The sequence below is a fragment of the Pangasianodon hypophthalmus genome, chromosome 2 (genome assembly GCF_027358585.1).
Source record: "Pangasianodon hypophthalmus isolate fPanHyp1 chromosome 2, fPanHyp1.pri, whole genome shotgun sequence".
Lineage (NCBI taxonomy): Eukaryota > Metazoa > Chordata > Actinopteri > Siluriformes > Pangasiidae > Pangasianodon > Pangasianodon hypophthalmus.
In genome coordinates, this window is record NC_069711.1 from 12,446,502 (window position 1) to 12,471,600 (window position 25,099).

The 25,099-nt window shown below is 36.5% G+C and overlaps 1 protein-coding gene and 1 long non-coding RNA gene across 7 annotated transcripts in view; one reads left to right on the top strand and one right to left on the bottom strand.

The window, feature by feature from the left end:
- The first annotated feature begins 8 nt into the window (after window positions 1-8).
- Window positions 9-25,099, top strand: part of LOC128317944 (uncharacterized) — a 69,085-nt gene continuing 43,994 nt past the window's right edge. For 2 of the 4 annotated variants that reach the window (XR_008301332.1, XR_008301330.1), the window contains exon 1: window positions 18,728-20,583. This is a non-coding gene — a long non-coding RNA (uncharacterized LOC128317944). Of the gene's footprint in view, window positions 121-18,727; window positions 20,584-25,099 lie in introns of those variants that run through there. The other 2 variants (XR_008301331.1, XR_008301333.1) reach the window with 2 other exon arrangements.
- igfn1.1 (immunoglobulin like and fibronectin type III domain containing 1, tandem duplicate 1) lies at window positions 928-24,174 on the bottom strand. 3 transcript variants are annotated; one of them, XM_026919793.3, is made up of 26 exons: window positions 23,983-24,174; window positions 18,637-18,721; window positions 16,949-16,978; window positions 15,962-16,081; window positions 15,184-15,323; window positions 14,978-15,077; window positions 14,808-14,849; window positions 14,594-14,633; window positions 14,280-14,463; window positions 14,059-14,172; window positions 13,774-13,942; window positions 13,392-13,664; window positions 12,310-13,266; window positions 10,235-10,705; window positions 9,137-9,261; window positions 8,771-8,915; window positions 8,387-8,680; window positions 7,996-8,292; window positions 7,715-7,894; window positions 7,472-7,600; window positions 6,952-7,260; window positions 6,695-6,780; window positions 6,245-6,437; window positions 5,079-5,375; window positions 2,209-2,535; window positions 928-1,462 (listed from the first exon to the last, which is right to left on the bottom strand). In XM_026919793.3, the coding sequence occupies exons 2-26, from the start codon at window positions 18,683-18,685 to the stop codon at window positions 1,458-1,460; spliced, it is 5,076 nt and encodes a 1,691-aa protein (XP_026775594.3). In that variant the 5' UTR covers window positions 18,686-18,721; window positions 23,983-24,174; the 3' UTR covers window positions 928-1,457. The 3 variants fall into 3 exon arrangements, with proteins under 3 accessions (XP_026775594.3, XP_053087906.1, XP_026775619.3); XM_053231931.1 differs by lacking the exon at window positions 16,949-16,978; XM_026919818.3 differs by lacking the exon at window positions 10,235-10,705.

Genomic DNA, 25,099 nt, shown 5'->3' on the forward strand with positions numbered 1-25,099 from the left:
AAACTATGCCCTCAAAGACGCACCACTGGCATTCCAAGTGGGTATGTTCAGCACTCACTGAGAACATGAGGGGCTGGCTTCTCAATCACATATGAGACTACCAGTACTACCAGTAAAGAGGTACGTATGTGTGTGGCTTTAGTAGCAGCAATGGAGTGCATATCTTGACTTAAATTGAACTTAAATTGAAGATTGTAACTAATTAAAAAAATCAGGAAGTAGTAGCTGCAATAGAGTTCATAAAAAAATGTATATTCTTCGTTGAACGTCTATATAAGGAAATATAAAAGGTATTTGTTTGAGATTGATGTAATTCATAGAAGGTCATGTGGTTTAACCAAGATGTGATTTGTCATAATTTTGTTGATGGACTGAAGTAGTGGTTGTTGCCTCCTGGTGAACACTTGGATGCAGTCTTTCAGTCTTTAGATTCATTAACAAAATGGCGCTGTATTAACCAGGGTGGATGTGCTCAGTGTAAATGAGATGTGACTTTGCATCCATATATAGACCCGGGAGAGGCAAGTGCAAATCATGCTTATCTAGTGACACTTGCATACTGTGACCCCATATACATAACATATGCATAGCCTGAGCTGATCAGTGAGTCTGGCTATTTGACTCCTACTTAATGTTAGTGAAACAATCTGACCAAAATAACAGGATGTTTTAGTGCTTTGCCTTATGAGACAGAAAGCTAAGAAGGGATATTTTTTGTTGTGGTCTTCCTTTCTGAATTTTATTGCACATGTATTATTAGCAATGCATTAGTCTAATAGAGTACATAACAACAGTATGAAGGCTTGTATTTGGCAATGGTAACTATAACATTGATTATGTACCTGCTCATGCATAGGTTGCTCATGATGCTACAAAGAAATTCAGTTACAATACTAACTTACAGTAAATAATTCATAGGCCACCTCATCAACTTTAATAATTTATTCATGTCAAGTTTCTTGTCATCATTTAAGTAACATGTTGCTTCAAATCCCCTCTATATTGTTTTTTTTCTCTCTCTCTCTCTGCGGCCAGTATAAGCAAATATTAGTGCATCAGGATTTAAAATCAATCAAACAAATGACATTCATTAAGAATATATAATTTAGTTTTCTGGAGTAAAAGTAAATAAACAGCAAGTAGCAAACACACTGTTTAGGAAAACAATACAAACTTTAGCTTGAAAACTAATCAAAGGAAAACAAAATAGCAAAGGTTGTGGTGATTGAAAGGTTGTGTTGGTTGTGGTGATTGATTATACTGTAAATCGATACAGTAATAATAACAATAACAATAACAACAGCCTCATGGAAATAAACTGTATGCAAAACAAATAATATTAAAGATATCACTTTTGAAGTGTACATGTTACTTCTACAATTATCTGAAAGACATCAAAATAAATAATTATAAAGACTTAAAGGAGAAGCCTTTTTTGCCTTTATCCAGCTGTTGCTTTATTCTAGGAAAGAAAAAAAAAATCATTATTGGATCATTGCAGCTTTGATTGTATTTGCACTAAATAAATTTCATTTTTAACACAAATTCTCACAGCTACTAAATTTATCATCATCATTTCAGTGTAATTAAAATAAATAAATAAATAAATAAATTTTAGCAAATGAAAATATCCTGGATTTAGTCATAGTATTTTTAATTATATGATTACAATATACAAAATACAGGATTTTTTTTAATGAATCAGAAATATGAATTAGCAGTGCTGAGATAAGACAAAGATTATAGATTTCTATTTTTTTCTAATTTCAAGCTTTAAAGTTTCTTCCAATATTTAATTTTTCTTCTTTCTAGAAATAAATGCTTAACATTAGCAAAATTATCTGCCAATAGAACAAGAAAATGTTAAGCTTGAAATGAGTAAAAATAGCTAGAAATAAGCTTATTTTATATTTGTTTTATTGTAATCTTATAATAGTTAATACTAGCTAAAATTGAGTATATTCAAGATATTTTCACTTGCTAAGATTTGCTGCAGTGAGAAAGGTGCAAAGGTGCCTCACTACACTTCACTGTAGTTAGTTTTAATATGTTGTGGACTGATGGATACAACTCTGCAAATATATTGCTTCTTTGTGGTGAGATGGTCCTTTGCTTATCTACTTCTCTGATCGATAATGGTTTTGAGTTGCAGTAGGTGGTGCCATAAACTATAACATGTAGAGAGAAAGGGAGAATTAAAAGTCTTACCTCTGACTGTCAGTGTGGTAGAGCACTCTGCTCTACCTAATGGATTTTCTGCAGTGACCTTGTACTCTCCGGTGTCTTTGGGACCCACCCTCAGGATGAGCATGGAGCAGACGCCACACGTGTTGGTGATGTAGTAGTTGGCATCTGTGTTGAGACTGATGTTATTGCGGTACCATGTGACATGCGGGGTGGGATTGCCTCTTACAGCACAGCTCATGTAGCACTCATAGCCCTGTGGAGCTGTGTGCAGCTTCAGGGGGACTAGGAACTTAGGAGGCCCTTCCAGGTTGCAGGGTTTTGACTCAGGTGGGGTTAACGTGTACTTATCTAGAGGAGACAAATGAAACACAATGTTTCCAGCAGTGATCCTTCACACTGATGAAACTAACAGCAATGACAATTATAATACCTCCCAAGGACAAAACCACAGGGAGGTGAAAAATTAAAGCAAACCCAACATAAACAGTTTTTGTAAGGTGTTGGATCACCACAAGCCTCCAGAACAGCGTCAGTGCATCATAGCGTATGATTAACATAATTTACATACTCATCAAATCATTCTGTGAGCCTGTGTGTCCTGTGTGTGGGAGTATTATCATGCTGGATGAGACCACTCCCATCAGAATAGAAATGTTTCAGAATAACTTTTTACTGATTTCCAGTTACCGTCCTTTACAATAGCACTTCTTCACTGACCAGCACAACACACCAGGACTCAACAGATACAACAAAGTACATTTGTCTGAGTACATTTGTCTGTTTCTTATCACGTAACACTAGCTGTGGAAGTAAGAGCAGCTTCTCAGGAGGATGTCAGTTGATAAGGGATGTAACACAGTGTAACTATCTGAACCTGTTTCTGTTTAGTGCTCCATATATTCATATTTGTATCTGTATTCAAACTTAAATCAGAAGTGGGCGAGGCCTTTCCAAATTACATATGAACCCTACCACTATTCCCCTGGAAACAGTGGAAAACACTGAGAAAAGCCAGCACTGTCAACATGTCATAAATGAACAATGTAAATACATCACGCAATGTGGTCTTTGTTAGTCTCGCAAGCTCCATGTCTGACCACTCACTCAGGCTTTCATGAAAGTAAAAACCTCCTGCTTGGGTGACATTTTTGTTGCTTTCCACAGGATCCCAGTCCTGTGAACCCTTCTTGCCAGCTTTCTTGAAAAAAGGAATAGCACACCTCTTATATCTGTATTTGTATCCATTTAGAACACATCATCTGTTCAATCCTATTAATCTATTGGCATTTGATTACATCCTTATCAGGTGGTGACTTGATAGTAGTAAATTACTACTCAAAATTTAAGAAACAATTTCTAAAAGAAACCGGGATCATATCTCATTCGATGTAAAAATGTGTGTGGCACTCTCATACAGTGAAAGTAAGCATGTGATATAGCGAGTTTGTTTTAATGACTGTCTACACTGCTCTTCAGGGTACTAGGTAAAGTGTTCAGCCCTATTAAATTATATTCTATGTAGGGTGCAAAGTTAATAGGGAACCATTTCAAATTAGCCCCAACTAGAAGATTTTTATGGAAGTATTTTCCAGACAAATTTCAAAAGCAACTGCAAATTGCATTTGCAATCATGTCTCCTATTTGTGGATGCATAAATTGTGACATAATTCAAATGCAAATGCAGATCGCGTATTACCATTTGCATTTTCATTTACAAGAACGTACAGTGTCTGCCAAATTTCAAATGGAAACACAAAGTCCATTTGTAATTGCATTTCCCATGTCTTATGAGTTATGACCCTGTCATATTGAAATAGCAAAAGCAATTGCCGTGTTTGCTATTTCACTTCCTCGGCATAGAGTGTGGAGCCTGCCAAAATTCACATGGAATCGCTATTCCCTTTGCATTTGCATTTCTGATGCCTTGCACAGAAACCTGTCAATCAGTGAAGGGGGTGGGAATATACTGTGGGGCGTGTTTGTAGTCACAAAATTGAAATTTGTCTGGATTTTACTTGGATCACATAGATGAAGTGTAAGATAAAGCTATATAGCGATAAGAAAATTTTGCTGTGTGTAAATAAATTTAAAAGAATTTAAAACATTAATTTGCCAGAGGACTTTTGAAAGGAGTGAAAAACTTTGGCAGACACTACAATACTACTGAAGGTTTCAGTGCCAGTAGAGAAGCAAGCCAGAGGCATTAATCAAGATATCATTCTGACTGTTTGATTAATTGATGGTCTGCAGCATTTTATTTTCTGCACTCACTCGTATGTCCTGGCTTAGCTCTCATAATACCTGTGCAACAAAGGTAACCAAATTCAGCATGGCTATTTATATATGTTGTGTCTTGTTTGGTGGTGGAAGTAGTGACCATGTGGAGGATTATAGGTAATTTGCTGAGAGGAGCTGTGCCATGCAACACATCTGGTGGAAAAGTATTAAAAAGGGAGGAATGCACCTAAACCATGCCAGGAAAATGCCTTCAGAGCAAAACAGAGCCACTGTTTTTCATGTAATTTCTCACCTGTCTGTATGTGGCCAACGTCCAGTTCACATTATATTAACGAATATTTAAATCTATGTAAATTCATTGTTAAAAGCTGTCTTGAGGCATTATGGACAGCAGTAGCTTTTTGATTACCTTCTGTTACCCTAGGGCTACAGGGCACTACATAATGCTTACACAATTGAGTATAGTACAAGCAAGCTTTTAAGAACTGTATGGGCCTCTGAGAACTGGTCCTTACATATCATTGATTTATTTATTATTGTTTTTTTTTTTACTGATACAGAAAATTAGTAAATATACTCAATGTATGACAGCCTAGAATGCATTCAATTTAGAAGAGAATTAAATAGGAGTGTAACAGAGCCTCATTACAAACCTTTCTTCTCAGTAATGAGCCACTTTGGAGATTCAGAGGGAGCAGATTGTCCCATGTCATTTTTGGCATAGACACGGAACTGGTACTCTCTCCCTGGCATGATGTTGCAGGCTGTGAACCTGTTGTTGAAGATGCCATCAGCCACTGTGTGCCAGGTTTGTTTAACAGAGTCCCTCTTGGACACCATGTAGTGCAGACGATCATCTCGTTTTTCATCTGGTGAGGCCCCCCAACTGATTGTCACAGTGCCTGGTACATTCATATCTAGTTCCACAGGCCCTGGAGGCTTAGGCTCATCTATGGAGACATGCAGGTACAACATATGTTTTCATTTGTGTTAGAAATGTATAGTCAACTCCAGAATTACTGGCACTGGCTGCAAAGAAAATGGGCAAAACTAAATACATAAAATAAATAACAAGTGATATTTGATAACATATGATAATATATGCTGATACTCTATAGGTTTGTTATCTTTTGAAAGAATGATATTCGTCCCTCCAGTACAGTTCCAAAGAATCAATACCAAGCTGTTCTGCTTGCTCATAGTGGCCCAACGGCTTACTAAGACACTTACGTTGGTTTTTGTTTCATTTGTCACCTGTCTATATATATTTCTCTATATGGATTGCTTGAATTATGCATGCCAACAACCAACTGTCTCTTTTGTGTTGAGCGCTCACTGAAGAATGACAAAGGGATCTTATATGTGTTAAACCTAATATTTAGCTAAAGGCAAAAATATAGTTAGAATATAGACAGTGGCAGCAATTTAAAAAGTACACCTTTTGAGGATGGGAATTTGTTTGCATTTATTTAGCATTTTCTTTAGGAGTGTCAAAAAATTTGACATACTTCTGAGAGAAAAATACTATTCTTATCAGAATAATTTTGTGTAAGTATTTCCTACAAATGTTAGAAAGTAGAAAGTGTGAATTATTGTGTGTCATGTTTATTTTCTACAATCAGTGTTTGCCTGTTCTTTTGGGAAATAATGCCAATAATACTGGAGTTGCCCATACAATTGTTTAGAAAATCATATAAAACAATAAAATGCCAATATGTAACTTTGATTATTACTTAAATATGTAAATATATTAATAATAAATTATATATAAATAAGTATGCAAATGTGTAGAGAATTATGGAATAGAGTTCATGTTTACCTGTGACTCTGATCTCAACACTGAACGTCTCTTGGCCCACAATATTCTTTACTACAATGGTGTAGATTCCACTATCAGAGCGCTCAGCTGATGGAATCAGGATTTGAGAGCTTCCTTCGGTATTGCTAATGGTGACACGTTTGGAGATAGGAATGCCGTCCTTAAGCCAAATAACCTCAGGCCATGGAGAAGCCTGACAAGGCATGCAGTGCATTCGTTTGTCATTTAAACACTCTAAACAGCATTATCACCAATATCATTGAGCTCTGTGCACTTGCACAGTAGTCCATGATGGTTTATCCTCAAAATACTCTTCGGATGTGAACCAAATGGACTTTTGATATTGGTTTCTATATGACATTTAAATAATTTTGTTTTTTAAATAGAAATAGAATTTATTTTGTTTTTCATGTTTATCAATATTTTAAGAAACAATTCGTTGATATTTACCACAAAGTTAATAGTGAATCGTCCTGAGTTTCCAGCTTTGACTATCATGAAGCTCTTTATCTTGGCATCTGTGAACTTTGGTCTCACTAAGGCAATGGAAGCACAACATTCAAAAACAGAAGAACAATATTTGGGTTCTGTAGCATTTTTTACTATTTGTTCAAGTATTTTACTTTTTGAAAGTTACTTATGTTGAACAGAATAAATAATGAGGATATAACATGCAAAAATAGATGATTTCGAATCCAGTAACATACCAGGAGGAGGCATAGCTAGAATGTAGTTATTCAACTCCTGAGGGTCTCCCACTCCACCTTCATTCACACCTATCACTCTCACCCAGTACATGGCCATTGACTTCAATCTCTTTACAGTGTAGGAGGTCATGATAATGGCACTGCTATTGCAGCGATTCCATTCCGTGCTCTCTGCAGGTCTAATTTCAACAAAATATCCTTTAGCTTCATTATGTTCTCCCTTTTCTTCTTTTGGTTTTGTCCAAGAAAGGGACAAAGTGGTATACGTGGAGCCTGTCACTTTAAGGTCAATTACTTTACCAGGAGGTTCTAAAGGGGAGAGATAATGATAATGTAATTTTTGTTGGCAAGGAAAAATGACATGCCAGAGGCAGAAGCAAATGAAAAATCTAGTGGCATTTGTGGAGGTAAAAGCTAGTGCACAAAAATTAATACATACGCAAATGTTTAATTGTACTACTTTGTAAGAGACTATACTGTTTTATACTTTTTCATGATTGAGCAGATGAGTTTTAATTACTTTTAGGATCTCTAGCAAACACAGTCTCTGATGGTGCGCTTGGTTCCCCAGGTCCAGATATGTTGACAGCAGAAACGCGAAACTCATACTCCATGCCCTCAATAACATCTTTACAAGCATACTTCTTGGCTGTAGAAGAAAATGGAATTATGAAAAAATTTGATCACAGCATAAATGTATTACGACAAAGGTATTATTGGGTATAGAGAGACATAGTATAATTTGACAAAGAAAACAACAAACTGTTGATTGGTTCCTCTGGTGGATGAACAAGGCTCCAAAGGTTGCTCCCCTTTTTGCGTTTTTCAAGGTTGTAACCCAGAATGTTGGTTCCTCCAGTGGTGGATGGAGGGGTCCATGACAAGGTGATGCAGTCCTTGAAGGCACTGATCACTTTAGGAGCAGACGGTGGGCCAAGATATGCTGAAAAAGTGAATAATGTTACTTATGCCTCCTATATTTTTATGCGTGAAAGGGATTTTAACTTCAGAGATTTTTATTGCCAAAGGAAATGAAAGTCTCACATTTAGTCCCAGCTTGAACGTCTTCTGTCTCGAATACCTCACTGATACCCTCCGAGGTCTCAGCTCTGATGCGGTAGCAGTACCTTTTACCATGATCCACATCAGTGTCTCTGTAATGGGCTTCCCCAGGAATCTGTCCAATCTTCTTCCAGGTGTTGCGTCCAACTTGATTACGCTCAAGGATATAATGAGTGATTGGGCAGCCCCCGCCGTCTTTTGGTGGGCGCCATTTGATCTCAATGCAGTTTGAGGAAGCTTCCACTATCTCAAGAGGTCCAAGAGGTGGAGTAGGTTTATCTATTAGACATCAAGACCATCAAGACAATATATTAGATCTAAATGCATAACAAAATTATATCTAGTACCAGAAACTTTCATTTGATTAGCTTACCAAGTACAACTAGATTTGTAGTTGCTTCAACAGTGCCAAACTCATTTTTTATTTTGATTTTAATTTCTCCTGTGTCTTTGCGCTGTAGTTTGTTGAGAGACAAACGGCAGTGGCTTTCAGTAGTATCAATCCTACAGTTTGCATCTCTTGTAAGTTCTTCGCCTTCTTTATACCATTGTATTTTAGTGGCCTCACTGCCAATATATGGTATTTTGAAGTCAGCTTTATGATTAGCTTTTACCACTCTTGGTTTGACAAATTCTTCAAGGTCTTTCGTATTGAATCTTGGTGGATCTAGGAAATAAATACATCTTAGTGATCCAAAAAATAATAATCAGGTGTATAATACAAAATAGAGTTGTGTGTTTAGTGGTTAAAACACACCTTCAACAATAATTATAGCCTCAGTTTTACGGCCATCAGCCTCAAATTTATATTTTCCAGCAAACTCTTCTGATGCTTTGTGGATTTTCAGTTTGTGAGTAGCACCATCTTTGCTGATAGTCATACCCTCAGTAGAACCAGAAATCTATAAAAAAAAAGTAAAACATAAACTCTGATTACATCTTTTAATGGAACTATCCTCGCTCCTGCTTAATGGACCTACAATGTTAATAGATTACTGTGGTAACAAACAGTGCTTAAACTTTCTGTGGGATGCACAATAATTCTTTTAATGTTATATTATTACCTCTCTCAACAAATTTTTAGGTTCCTTTAGGTACTATAGTAGAGAGAGTCCTACCATACCTCTTTTCCATCTCTGTACCACAGCCCCTTACACTCTGCACTGCTGAGTTTACAGACCAGCTCAGCTGCCTCTCCTATAATAACCCTGCAGTCTTCCAGGCCAGCAGAGAAGTGAACACCAGGATCTACAAGTCATTTGGGCACATCTTATTATCAATCATATTAGCTGTAATAATGGTAGTATATGATAGCACTTACCTCATATAAAATATGTATTCAGCTTGTTATTTTACATTTTGTTACAATCACCATGTATTTTAATGCATAAAATACATGTTTGAAATTAAGCCAGGGGTCCAAAATAATAATTGCAAAAAAAAAAAAAATCAAGGGACAAGGAAATGTCTGTCTTCTCTGTTGACTTTTTCCAGATGTCTTGATGATGAGGTTCAGAATTCTTGCACTTTTGTATTGCCAGGATCACCTTCTTCTTCTTCTTCTTCTTCTTCTTCTTCTTCTTATTCTTCTTTTCTTCTTCTTTTCTACTTCTTGAAAATGGTGTCTTCTTGTATTAACAACAAATATAGCTGTTAACACAACATCAACATATGATACATTCTGCTTTCTGCTTGTTGTGTCTTCATTTTTTGATCATTGGTCTGTCAGTTCAAAAATCTGTTAACAACTGCTGGATTCAATGATCATTTAGCTTCAGTGACATAAAAAAATCTCTCTTGGTGCTCTCAAAAAAGGGATCTTAATGTGCTTGCTTCCATTTTCACCTGAGTACAGTGGTCTCCTGTGTCAGTGTTTATTCTTACTTCTGAAGTGCACCACTGCATTTGCTTCAATGTTCATTTTTTCATGGATGTAAATGTCTAATTTAGGCAAGCTTGGTAAAGACAATGCACTCAATATGAACACACAAACACATGAACATCAAGACATTTTTTTCAAAACAAACAATTTAGAGAGACAGATTCCAAAGGGATAAAGGGTCAGTGACATAACAAAGGCATTAGACTTAATAGCCCAACAGTGGCTCACACTGATATTCTATAGCCTACAAAGCAATGGCAAATCCACTCCTGTCCCAAATGACCTTCTATTAAAATAATGCTTCCATGCATTTTTGATGCAGCCTTTGCCATTTCTTACCAACGGTTGCCTCTGGAAGCAGGGGACCTTGTCTTGTGCGTCCTGTATGCTTGCTTGCCTCAGGTGACTCCTCTTTTGTGCCTTCAATGGCCTCACCATCAGGCGGAGCCCCCTCGCTGCCCTCGGGTTTGACACCATTGCCACCTGGATTGCCACTTGGGTTGCCATCCGGATTACCATTTGGCTTACCATCTGGGTTACCACTTGGGTTATGACCCGGGTTACCACCTGGGTTATGACCCGGATTGCCGCTTGGATTATGGCCAGGGTTACTGCCTTGCTTATGACCTGGGTTACCACTTGGATTATGACCCGGGTTACCACCTGGGTTATGACCCGGATTGCCGCTTGGATTATGGCCAGGGTTACTGCCTTGCTTATGACCTGGGTTACCACTTGGATTATGACTCGGGTTACCACTTGGATTATGACCCGGGTTACTGCCTGGGTTATCATGTGGGTTGCCTCCAACTTCAGGTATTTTATTTGATCAAACATTGATGAGCATTTAGAAGATAGATGGTGGCAGAGAAGATTATAAAGAACGACATTAAAAGCAAATAACATTTAAACAGTGACAATAACCATGAGAGAAATGTAGACAAACACTGTGCTTTCACACTAATATAAACTTGCCAAAAATGAAAGATAGAAATGGGAGGAAACAAAGTATTTATGCTATAAAATCTTTTCTTTTGGAAGTTTGCTGAAAGTCTTAATGGAGAGACTGGAGACAGGGAAATGTAATGTAAAATATGGAGAGTGTCTTAAGATATTTGTATCACCTTTGGAAACTAATTAGGTTCTTTTACCAAGAATTAATTAGTTAAATCAGGTGACCATTAAGTTTTCTCAGCACAGATAACTAAGACATGTGATTGACAATGACAAACAAATGACACACACAAAGCAAATGAGTATGTACAGATAAAGGACACATAAAGGACACAAAAGGGCACAACAGAGCACAAGACACAGAACAAAAGAACAACATGTTTTTAAATCTGTGGCTGGTGTGATAAAAACTGTGCATGCATCAATTAGGAATATAATGGACGGTGTTGAACGCTGACACCATCCACAATGTGTACATTACATTATTTTTTTATTTTATTTATTTATTTATTTTGAAGAAGAGGTTCTAGAAATGCACAAGTGAATGATTAATCTAGGAAACTTGTTTAAATGTTGTCCATTTCAAACAGGATTAGTTTGAAATTAATCTTATTATTTAAAATGTCCTCACTTTTATTAACTTAAAAGATAAAGTTTTAGGATTCAGTGACAATACATGCTTATTAATCATTATGCTTATTAATCAAGTTAATAAAAGTTCTGCAACTTTCACGCAATAATTCACCTCAACACCGCTGTTAAGATGCTAATATATTAAAGAGTTAATGATGGCTTCAGCTGTGTCCTATTTGATTATACTATATTGATTAAGTTAATGTTTAACCCAGACTCTTACCAATGACTGTGTCTGGCAGTAGTGGGCCTTGCCTCACACGAGTTTGCTTCTCAGCCTGTTTTGGCTGTTCTTCAGTCTGCTCTGGCTCCTTCTCAGCCTGTTCTGGCTGTTCCTCACTCTGTTCTGGCTGCCCAGTTTGCTCGACTGGGGCAACTTCGGGTGAATTTGGTTCTGCTACCGTAACTATTAGTGTAAATGGTAAATAATTTTCCCTGTGTTTAGTCCTTTTTTGTACTTTTCTCAGGAATTTGAACAGCTTTTTAACTGTGTGTATTCTTAAACAAAGAAAGCAAACACAGCGACAGGTGCAGGTACAATAAATGTAGCAGAAGCACTAACATTTTGGCAAGTCAACATATGACACATCAAAAGAATGGCTAACAATAGCACATGACAGAAATGACAGTGATGGAGATCAGTGGAACTTGAACTGATAGCCATTAAATACAGTATTTCAAATATCATCATAGAGCTAAACGAGAGCCTTTTTATAAAGGATTTATGGTAAATAACATGTCTATAAACAGTTAAACTTTATCATCTCTGAGCTCTCAGACTAGGGAATTTGAGTGTGGAATGCATGTATCTCTGAATCTGTCCTTACCTTTGATAGTGTCAGCCACTAAAGCGTCTGTTCCTGCATGCTTCTTAGACCTAGCACTAGTTGTAGCCCCAGCATCAGCACCTTTCTTCATTAAGGCATCAACCCCTGCTTGGCCCACACCTCCAGCTCCTTCTGCAAGACCAGCACCTCCTGAAAGACCAGAACCTAGTGCAGGATCAGCACTTCTTGCAAAACCAGAATCTCCTGCAGGACCAACGCCGTCTTCAAGACCAGAAACTCCTGCAGGACCAACACCTCCTTCAAGACCAGAAACTTCTACAGGACCACCACCTCCTGCAAGACCAGAACCTCCTGAGAGACCAGCACCTCCAGCAGGATCCGCAGTTCCTGCAAGACCTGAACCCTGATCAGCACCTCCTCCAAGATGAGCATCTCTGGCAAGACCAGCACCTTCTGCATCCCCCATTGTTCTACCCATGCCTGCTCCGCCCAGTCCAAGTCCTTCTACTGCAGCTATATTTTCAGTAAGCAAGGCAGCAGCAGCTGCTCCTGCCTTAGCAATGTCCTTTGCACTCAAGCCTGCTTCCTTAGCCTTGGCCTCAGCCAACTTTCTGGCATTCGCCTCAGCTTCAGCTTGTGCCTTTGCTGCTGCAGCTGCAGCTGCTGCTTCAGCTTGGGCTTTGGCATCTTTCTGTGACATGCCTTTAGCTTTAGCTGCCGCAAGTGCAGCCTCAGCAGATTGTGCAGCAGCTGCTGCTTTTGCAGCTGCAGCAGCCCTTGACGCTGCCAGTGCAGCTTCAGCTTCTGCTTTGGCTTTGGCTGCAGCAGCATCTTGCTCAGCCTTAGCTCTTTTAGCAGCTTCCAGGGCATCTTCCATTGCCTTCTTGTTTTTTTCTTGCTGATCAGCAGCAATTTTAGCCAGGTCAGCTCCCGTGCCACCGGCCTGTGTAGTCTTGCGGGCTATCTTTTTACCTTTCATGGCAGGATCTTTATTAGCTGCAAAAGACACAATTTTACAGGTACAGCATATCTTCTCACTATCATGTAAGTTTAATTTAAATTAAAATTAAGCTTAATTTATAAATATTTTGGTGATTAATGCATTGTAGACTGAAACCTACCCTCTACCACAAGCCAGGCACTACATGACTTTATACCAGCCACAGCAGAATAGATTCCAGCATCCACAGGCATACAGTCAATGACTTTCAGACGGTGAATCAGTTTGTCCTCAGAAACGGTAATCTCATATTTATTACTATTGGATAATGGATTATTTTTCAGTGTCCATAAAATTTGGTTCATAGGTAGAGAGGTCACACACTCAAATATGGCATCTTCTCTTTCTTCAGCCCTCACTTCCTGAATCTTCACCAGAAAATCCACAGGGGGTACTGAATGACACAAACAGAGACACACAGTGAGCACTTGGAATCCCCCAAACCGCTAATGTGCTGGTGAGAATTCCTTTTTGAAGTCATTATCTAATTACTTAAAACATACTCTTGAAATCAGTTGAGAAGATGTTGACTCCTTCAACATCCACTTGATAAATACCAGCATCCTCAGGACTAAGATTTTTCACTGTGAACACATACTTTTTTCCAACTTGCTTCAAGTAGTGTTTCATTTCATTGTCCGCATCTTTGCTGTATGGAACCATGACGCCATCCTAAACATAAATGCAGATAAATTTGCTTTATCAAAATAGTGCTGGAGCCCAAAACATGTACATATTCATCATATTTGGTCACATGGTTAATGCTAAACTTGGTAAATGGTCATTACTTTATAGAGGAAAATGCGACTGTTGGGGTCCTTGAGTTCCAAATCCAGCTCAAAAGTTGCTGAATCTTCTGATTTCACTTCGATGTGTCTCAAATTACTGATGTGCTGAATGAACTAATAAAAACAAAACAAAATTATATTCCACATCTCAGACAAACTACGCGAGTAACTATACATCAGAGCTTTATTTTGGTTTTTCGCAGTAAATGACCACATTGTACCAAGGCCTGCTCTTCCTCTCTCTGTCTCTTCATCTCAGTCAGTTTCTTCAGCATTCCACGAAAATCAGTGATGCCATATTCAGCACAAATTCGCTCATAGTCTTTCTTATCAGCGGACAGTAACAGATCCCACACTGCCTCATCAATTTCTCCATCCTTTTTTTCAGCAACCTTTTTGCCAACACTGCAGATGGAGCAGGAAGCTTAGTATTTAGCAAAAGGAATTACAATTAACCCAAGAACTTATACTCAGTTTCTGAGCATGGTACAGTAACAAAATATAGTCTACAGATTGTGAATATCAAAGGTAATACCTTCTCCTAAGCTTGTTTCTGAACTCTGAAGGATCCTCCACTGAAAATAATGGAATGTAATTGAGGATTATAACAGCATAACTTGGACACTAGACGGTTATTGTAAATTCATTTTTAACTGACTTATTTAGTTAAATTGTAATTTATTGTAATTGTTATTCTTAAGTAATGAAATATAAGGAGAAAATGGATAAGAAGCAGCTGTACGACATACAATCTTCTGTCTTTTGAAATTCTTTACTCTTTTTGAATCCAACTGCAAAAGAGAAAAAAAAATGTGTTATAGTGCTGTGGGAGTTGATTAAAAGTTAAGTGTATGCTATGAACTTCAGTTGAAATACCAGATTATCAAAATTTCATATTAATTGAAATTCTGTACTGTACCTTCAATGACATTTAGGACGACAGTGCAGACCGCCTTTCCATATTCATTTACAGCATAGCATTTGTATGTGTCAGCTTGTTCACCACTAACTTTAGGCATCTGTAAAGGGATAAAATAACCTATTAGAATATACATATATATATATATACTTATATATATATATAAACATGTTTGTTATCTAATTTTAGTGACTTAGTGTGCCAACCTCTAAAGTATGTTCATTAGTCACAGGGTCATATTTGTTCTGGAACTTTTCTGGATCATTCATTTCTCCTTTCGCTCTCTTCCATGACACTGTGGGCTTGGGTTCTCCAATCACAATGGCTTTAAAGATGGCTAATTTACCTTAAATAGGAAAAATATGATTTGAAAACAATCAAAGAAGAAAATGCTTATCTTTGAAAATTAAAAAAAACTAGTAAATGTTTGTAATTAAAATATAAGCTAATTATGTCTCAGTCAAAATGAATCAGTGTATACTGTGATGGTTTCTTAAAATTAAAATTAAAATTAAACTTAAGTTGTTCTGCACAATCTCCTCTCGAGTAAATAACAGCCATGTGTCAGAGATGATCATGATCTGAATGTCCTGCACATGTTTCTGCATTCTGTGTATATTTCACGTTTACAAAATTGGCAAATGTATTCTATGTATTTATCTACCTATTAGTCTTGTTATTGTGGTAACCTATACTTCTTCTAGTGTACTTCCACATAACTAAATAATATTCAATTAATATTCAAATAGTATTAAAAAAAATTCATTATATATTAAAAAAACTTTAAATTTTCATATTCAGTATTCAAATTGTTTTTTCATGTCTGAATTAGCCATCATTTCAGTATTATTATATTTTGTTTCATTCATATATTTTCCTTCGGTTTTTCCTGTTGGGGGTTGCAGTGAATTATTTCAGTGAATAATACTGTATTTGGTGTATATTACTGTATATTTCTGTATTTGAGTTTGCCAATATCCATACCTTCTTGAATGGTCAAAGCAATGGGTTTGCGGGTGAAATCAGGAGTAGATTTCCCCTCTGGCAATTCCTCCACATACTGTGTAATCATAACCCCAGGGACCTTCGATCTCCTTTTGATGCCTAAGAGCAACCATATGAAAAATATAAATTTGCAGCCAGTGTGTAGTTTCTCAGAAATTACAGTTTATTATTAGATGAAGGATAACATGACAGCACAACTTTACACTTTTGAAGTTTGGTCCAAAGAAGGTACTCCATCTTAGTAAATGAATGGGTTTAATGCTACATGGTTCTTTTTCTTAAGGTAAAATAGGTGGACTCTGTATATATACGGCAACATTTCTAATACAAATCAATAGTTGTATGCATTTAATAATACAAATAAAGAGAAACAACAATGAAATGTTATTGTGATCACTTGTGATTAGGAATGTCAGGTTATGACACAAAATAAGAAAAAAACAAGAATTGACAAATATGACAAATGACAACATTTGTTATGACTGGATGGTTTAATTGTGGTTAATTTTTGGTTGTGGGTGTGGCATTGTGGTGAGGCTTATACTTTGTTTTCTTATACTGAGCATGTCCTAAGCAATGGAATATGGTTAATATTTGTATTCTGTATTTAATAATCTGTATCTTGCAGCCTTTAATATCCAACGTCCAATAATTATTTACTCTCAATAGATATTTTCTACTTTCATAGTTTTGTTTTGTACCTAAAATAAATAAACATAATAATAATAAAAAAAACACAAGTAGAAATGTTTATCTCAGGCTGATTCAAATGTTTTCATATTAATAATACTTGGCATACATCAACTAATAAATGTTAGAATAACATAAGATCAGCTAAGATAATCTTTTATGAACAACAGATTAGTGTTTTGTTTGTTTGTTTTTAGAGATCTTCTTTTCCCTTATATAGCACATAGCTCATAGGCTGTACCATACCAGTTCCCTTATACCACTCAGTTCCCTTACCTTTTTTCTTGGGAGGCTGATTCTCTGTTCCTGGTATAACATAGAGGTTTAACATAGAGGATGGTGAAACAGTAGGAGAACAGGAAAATGTTAATCTTGACAAAGCATAGTTGAGGAGCCATTCCTTTAACAGGATTTAGGACAAACACAAAAATGACATACACTAAACAATAAACAGCTTTGCCAGCAAAACCCCAGACTATCCAATCATTTTTGGATTGAATGTAAAAGGAGTTTTGCCGAAATGCACAGGAAATAAGCATGGTGTAGATAATGTTACACATCGTTCAATACTGTATATTAGCAGAAATTAGTAAGCCCATGCATTAGGAGCTGGACATCAAGTAGGCCTAGGATGCTACGATTTATTCTAGTCATTAATTATCATAATCAGTGGTTTGAAAAAAGAATAAAAGGGCCCTATGCTTCTATTCACTGCTAATTATACCACAGCACTGTTGAAGTCTTATATCTGGTTGGTCAGAAGATTATGCATTTTCTATAGCAGCAGCTCTAACCGTAGTTGAGCTGCTGGATAAATCACAAGTTCTAAAAATATAATAATACGCAATAGTTTCTAAAGTAATGGTGGTCACACAGGCTAACACATAATTTAAATGTATTTAACATTGGAGACAATGCAAATGCTTCATAACATTCAGAGGTAAAGCTTTTCCTTTAAGTTTTCCTGTATTGGGAGCAGAGCGGATTAATTTGCTTTTTGTGATTTCTCAGTAACACAAGAACCTGCAATTTTTGTCTTATTAACTTTGAGGGAGAAAAAAGAGAGTACCTGGTGAGAGAATAACTGTTTCTATACCCATAAAATTTAGAACCCTTAAGGGTTCCTTGTTTATTCTTCTGGGAGAACTCTTAAAGGTTCACTGTAGAACCCTACAATAAAGTGCTTCCCTGTTAGAAAGGTTTCCCATGAAGAGCCATTTTAGGCAGCTTTGAACAGTTAATTATCAAATGTACCCTTCATGGACCTTTTAAGAACTGTTTTTGGTAAGAGTATGGCTGCATTCTTGGGGCAGCATCACACCATCCTGTCACTGGTTATTTTCCTATAACAGATAAGATAAGATATAAGATAAACCCCATTTATGCTTCTTTATGCCTCTTTTACTACTGCAAATGAGATAACTTTGTGTTGTATTCTTGTTGACCCAGACATCTTTAATATAGAGTCTTGGCCACCATTTCAACTTTGAACTTGCTGTAACTCATTACAGAACATTAAACTTTGTGATGTCTGTCTCTAAACCTCTGAAAAGGTCAGAATGTGTTTCTGTTATTTGTGGTGATTGTGCTCTGTATAATCTGGTGTCCTTCTAATTAATCCAAATTTTTATTTTACTTACTATTTTACTAATTGCATTACTAGCTGCATTGCTAAATGTTTTGCATAACTATGGACGTAAGTCCTATAGGTAAGTAAATTTTTCTCTAAAAGCGTGTTCTTGGTAATTTAAGATGAGAGATGAGGTAACTGTTGATGGTAGCTTTTCTGATGGTAGCTTTTTAGATGAAAAGACAATACCTTGCATGGCTAGTTCAGATAGATAGATAGATGGAACAGATAAAAGTTGATTTGTGATTTCTGTCATTTTGGCAGGGGATGTGTAAAAGATTAAATGTATTTGTAGTGGACATAGTGCTACTGCAGAGTGCATGGTTGTACTTACCACCCTGCCCTGTGGCTGTTTGATCTGTAATTTTTGATCTCTTCCACATCTTTAAATTTCTTTATAACTCAAGGTTTCAGTGCCACTGGAAGATACATAGATAGATAGATAGATAGAGAGAGAGAGAGAGAGAGAGAGAGAGAGAGATTATTGGATGATTGATTGATTTCCATAGATATCTTTAGTAAATACTACTCTCTTTGCGTTTGCTTGACTACAGTTTCTAAATTCTCCTTTTTTTGGTATACAGCGGGGTCTAAAAGTCGGAGAGCACTAATGAAAATGCTTCTATTTTTTTCTATTCTAATTTAATACAACAGTTTTCATTACAAATTATATTACTGACAACAACTTGAGTGAAGAGTAGAATCTTTAAAATATTTACATGCATTTCAGAGTTTCTTAGTGTTTGGTATAGCCTGACATGGACTCCACAAGCAAAACCTTATGATCCATTTTAGATCAAATCCATCAGAGTGTTGTCTGAACACATGCTTCAATAGAAGAGATTAGACATGAGGAAAATCTGACCTTTTGTACAAAACAGATAACATGGTCAATATCACAAGTTTGCTAACATTTAAATAGGGACCTAGAAATCGTGCATAATCTTCAAGATATTGAACAGTTACTTTCTTCGTTTTAAATATTTCTAAATTCAAAAACCTTAAATGACCAGATTTTCAGTGTGGTCTCAGACTGCTGGCACCCAATGTATATTCAACAACTCCAGGAAAGGCAGTTCAGATTTCATTATGGGAGGAGTCATGTCAAATAAATTTTATTGTCTTCTCATCCAAACACACATGGGGAAAAAATACAAGAATAAGGATGCCCTCAAGGTAAATATAAAATCCTCTAGATTATGTATTCACAGAAGAAATAACTAGAACGTAATGAAGATGGCTTTACCCACAGAGGTAATCTGATATGCCAGATACCTAGTGTGAGTGATGGAATGTGACAGTGTAGTACATTAGGTTGCACTACAGACTTGGTCAGAGGCCTTGTCAGAAACCAGCAGCTCCAGTCATTCATCTCTCCCAAACACACAAGTACACACAAACATGCCACCAGTCACAGACACTATGTCTCCTCTTGGCATGTGATGATGACAAGTTTTAAGCATTGACATCTTCTTTATAGTAAGTTTGGAGATACAGTAGTATGTACTTACTTGGCTGTTACTGAAAGCTCATTCTGCTGCAGTACTCTTGGCTTCTGGAAAACCTCCAAATTTCTCATTCTGTTTTAGGCTCCTCTTACAGGAGTTCATGATCCTGACATAAAAACCGCGCAAGGCATGCTTCCCATCATGCTGTACCTGTGTCTGTACATATCTCTGGTGTAAAACCCAAGCTTGTGGCAGCTCTGATTTGAAAGCCTCTTTAGTGGTTTATTTAGATAAGGAGTGGACATTTATATAAGTTGCAAAAGATTTTTTTTTTTTTTTTTGGTGAGTGCAGTTTCCTATACTGCATGTATAATTAAAATAGCATTAAATAAATATACAATTTATGATTTTATAAATGATAAACAGCTGACATGTACTAGTCTGAAAAAGGCCACTGATGCTTACTTAAAATGATGCATGTTACCTATATTTGTCTTAAAATGATCTAAGTATTTTAGAATTACAAATAGATTTATGCATTTAAATAAGACATTCAACTATTATTTAAGCCACTTTCAATTAACTGATTTGTATTATTAACAACTGTCTTGGATGTGTCTAGTTGTATGTCCTGTATGTTTTTTAGGGCTATGGCTTATAGGTTTCTTGGCTGGTGCCTGAAAATGAACCAGTGTCCTTTGACACTCTCAAGTAGAGCAGCCGGAAATTCGAGCTGCCTGAGGAGGGGGAAGAGGTGTGGGCCATTCCAACTTACACAACGCCTCATCTCAGCACCACCACCTGACCCAGCGTCACCTGCTTTTACATGAGGGGTAAGTAAGTTTAGTGTCCAACAACTTAGCTGTATATAGATTGAGGGAGACTTGATGAGACAGATTATGCTATTATGGGCTCTCCATCTGGTTCTCTGATAAGATGTGTGCAGGAAAAGGGGTATTTTTGTTGTCGTGAGAAATCAGAGCCACGTTTCATAACATAATTACTGATCAGTATGTGCTGCAGCTGTTACCATGGGGCAATAAAAGTAGTGTGAAAATTAACTTCATAAGTTCATAACTTCATGACCTTATAATGTTTTGCTAAATATAATCTTTGCAAACCTTCAGGGTCTTTTTCTATTAGTGTATTTTTTTTAAAATAATTTTTCAAACCTCAGCGATTAGATCCAATTGACTTTTTTCACTTTTTTAACAATAAAAAGTTAATGATAAACACAAATAAGCATAGATAACACTTAAGTAGTGCATATTATTACATTTACTTCAGTTTATTCATGTAACACTATGTACCCACTGTTTAATTAAATTTTTTTTTTTTACTGAAAGCTTTGGGAATTTCACCCTGTTTGAAAGAAAATATTGATATTGCAAACCACTCAGTGGAGAACATTTTGTAACAGAGGTGATGCTACATCCTTCTCCACTGGGCAGATTAATCTGACAACTGTGAGTGGCGAGTCAATGTACATTCAAGGACTATTTAAGGCTACACTCAAACTGCACACATAATAGATTATCTACATAGCAATGATGTGGTTTACAGACATACTATTTATCTGCACAATATTGCTTATAAGAATAAACTATTTATTGTGCACATCAGCATGACTGTCCCAGTAACTGAGAACTAGGTGAAACATAAAAACTTCTCACCTTAAAGGAGCTTGTCTTTTATCCAGAAAGCTAAGTTTAACCTGCTAGATCTCATTTCGGTTGAGTGTGCTCTGTTCTAAGGTCTGCTCATTCATCATAGACCTGATCGTCAACGCCACATTTTAACTATGCTGATTCTGTGAGCTCAGAACTCAGCACAAAGCAAACTGGCAAGCTAGGAAGTAAATGTTAGCTAACTCATCCATCACATACAGTCAAGGGAAATTGGTATTTGGACACGTTTTTGTTTAAATATAATTCCAGTGCATATAGCCACTTCACATTTACACACATAATGTCTTTTGACTTTGTTCTATGTTGTACTAGATATGTTTAAAAAATTAAATTGATAGGGGAAAAGTATTTGTACACCACGAATTACCAACATTAGTACTTTGTTGCAAAGCTGATGTTGGCATTTACAGCTCCGAGATGTCTACGGTTAGAAGTAGTTCGCCTTTTGCAGTGTTGTAGTTCAGTTTTGCCCATTCCTTTTGGCAAATCACATTCAATTCCTCAAGGTTATGAGAGTCCTTCTGATGGATTTGCAATTTCAAAATCCTCCATAAATTATCAATGAGATTCAAGTCAGGAGATTGGCTAGGCCATGGAAGGCCTTTTTTAGTTATTTTGGCTGCATGTTTGGGATCATTGTCTTGTTGAAATGCCCATCTTCTCTCCAGATTCAATTTCTTGGCCAAGGAGATTAAATTCTCTAATATGGCATGTTACATCACTCCATTCATGGTTCCTTCAATGACATGTAATGCCCCAGTACTGTTTGCCGAGAAGCAACCCATATCATGATGCTCCCACCTCCGTACTTCACTGTGGGTGCACACTGTGGGTGTTTCTGAGACCGTACGCACAACTCTTCTTTCTCCAAACATGACAAGCTGAATTATTGCCAAAGAGTTCTATTTTTGTTCCATCTGACCAGCATATATTGTTTTAGTTATCATTAGTCTGAGCGTTCATTGTGAAATCTTGTGTGGTGCGCCTCTCCGGTGATGATTAGCTGTGGTTCCATGTACCTTCCACCTGCATATAATCGAACCCATTATACTGACAGGGATGTTTAAGGTCTTTGCTATGGCTATATTACTTTTTGTTTAATAATGTTGTCCTTCAGAACTTTATTTTTTGGCAGCATTTATATCCAGGAGTTTATTTCTCTATGTAACCACTGCATATATATTTTAATATGTGTCCGAATCCTTTTTTTCACTTATTGATTTATTATTTTTTTAAACATATCTTTGATTATGCTTATGAATACATACTTTTTTGTTTATATTTTTAAGTACAAAGTCAAAAGACATTATATGTGTAAATGCGAAGTAGATATATAAATACACACTGCAGTTGTAAAATTAGACTATAACATAGTCTATAACAGGCTATAGCATTAATCAAACAATTCAGCTTAATGAAAAAAAAAGATTTTGCACAGCATTTATTATGCATATGCAAGTTCCTTACCAAGTGGTTTGTGTTTTCTATGATATGTGCAACTTCACATTTTTAGAATTGTGAATAACAGGCAATAACATAATAGTAGCAGTGTAGCAGTTTACATTAATTATTATAGCTTCTAATGCATCTAACATACATATCTTTGTTTATCACCTGCATATATTATACCTTTTAAAGGCATTTATTAGTTAAAATATCAGTATGCATCACTTTAGTAAATTCATAAAACATCATTTTTCAGCTGTCAAACATATTTCCTCATGTGGGTGTCCTATATGTCATGGACTTACACATGTAACTAAAAGCTATAACTGGCAGCACATCAAATTGCATAATACATGACATCGGCATTTCAGACACCTCCCACTTTACTATCCTGTGTCCTGGGATCTTTGTCCTGTGATCTTTTGCACTCATCTATAGTTAGCTTTCACCCCATCACCCTCTTCTCTGACTTCACACCAGCTGACCAGCTCTCAGATTCCACACCGCGAAACATGAACTGAGAACATGAACTTACTGGCCACAACTTAAATGATTTTATGTGTGACCCCCAAATCAACTGCGACCTGCACAATCTGTTTAAACATGCACGCTAAGCTCTACAGAATGCCTCAGACATTTATTGGGTAGTTAGAGGTGGTCTAACAAGATTCATAAAATGCTCATAACTATGGATAAAGTGATATAACTTTGAGAATACTGTCTTCACTTTAACACCACATTCAAGGCCATTTAAGGTTTTCAACAGTTCACCTCTGCCTGGGACTGTAAACGGTCCAAAGTTACTAAATTCATTCAAACTGCACATATACATCCGAAAAGTGCATTACAGAAAATGAAGCTGATCCACCTGCCCTGAGTGCTACACTTTTATTTATCTATGTATTTATTTATTTATTTATTTATTTAATTGTTTGTTTGTTTGTTTGTTTGTTTGTTTGTCTGTTTGTTTAAAATTTTTTAGGCTTTCTTAAAAAGCCTAGAGCCACAGAAAGGTTAAACGTCTTAATAATTTTTCCTTCTTAATCATAATTTGACTGTAACTAATCTTCCAGTGGAAGGATAGAGGAAACATCCTACCTGTTCTCAGTCCTGTGTGCTGTCCTCCCAGCTTCACAATGTAATGTTCTATGCTCCCCTGATACTTCAGTGCCTCTGAGTTGTGTAGGTAATAAATTATTTCAGCAATGTGTGTGTGTGTCTGTGTGTGTGTGTGTGTGTGTGTGAGAGAGAGAGAGAGAGAGAGAGAGAGGGAGAGTTGTCCCTTGCACTCAACCTTGGCTTCACCAACAAACGTCTCCTCCCTTTATAGGTGGATGGAAAAGTTAGAGAAAAGAGTGTCTGAGTGAGTAAATGGGTGTGAGTGTGTATCCTGACGAGTGGGTCAGTGAGGCATTTTATCAGCCCCCTCCCTGTTGACACATTGTAATACTAAACAACTTTAGAGATGATCAGCTCACCTTAACACTGGCACTGAGAAGTATGCATAAAGGTTAATTAAGCTGCTGTGCAAAGAAATTTAATCCAATAAGTTATCATTAAATTTTCCTAAGATAAGCTTAGATTAGAGCAAAAATCCTCTGAAAATAATGAAACCTGCTGTATGGGCTGCACACATACATATATTCAGTACTGTGCAAAAGTCTTAGGCACATGCAAATAAATGCTGTAGAGCAAAGATGCCTTCAAAAATAATGAAATATGAAATGATGAAAAAAATACTATAAAGAGAAGTATACAGTAATCAATGAAACAAAGTGTGACGACCCTTTGATTAAAAAAAAAATAGTAGTCTCAGGTACAGTGTGTGCAGTTTTATAAGGAAATGAGCTGTAAGTTTTACTGAGCATCTTGCAGAACCAGCCACTGTACTTCTGGAGACTTTGACTGTCACACTTGCTTCTTATTTTTGCAGCAAAACACAGCAGCCTTCATTATGTTTTTTTGTCTGAAAAGTGTCTCTTATGTAATATTCTTTACTGACATACAAACATTTTTTTTGACATACAAACATTTAATTTTGTGCTGGAAAACTAATGTTTGGAATTCTAAAATGTTTTTGTACTGAATCAATAATGTAGAAGTCATTAAATAAAAATCTATAACAATGTTTGTACTAAAAAAAAAGGGTGTCTAAGACTTTTGCACAGTGCTGTACAACTTACACATATACAAATTATGCTGAGAGTAAGAGAAG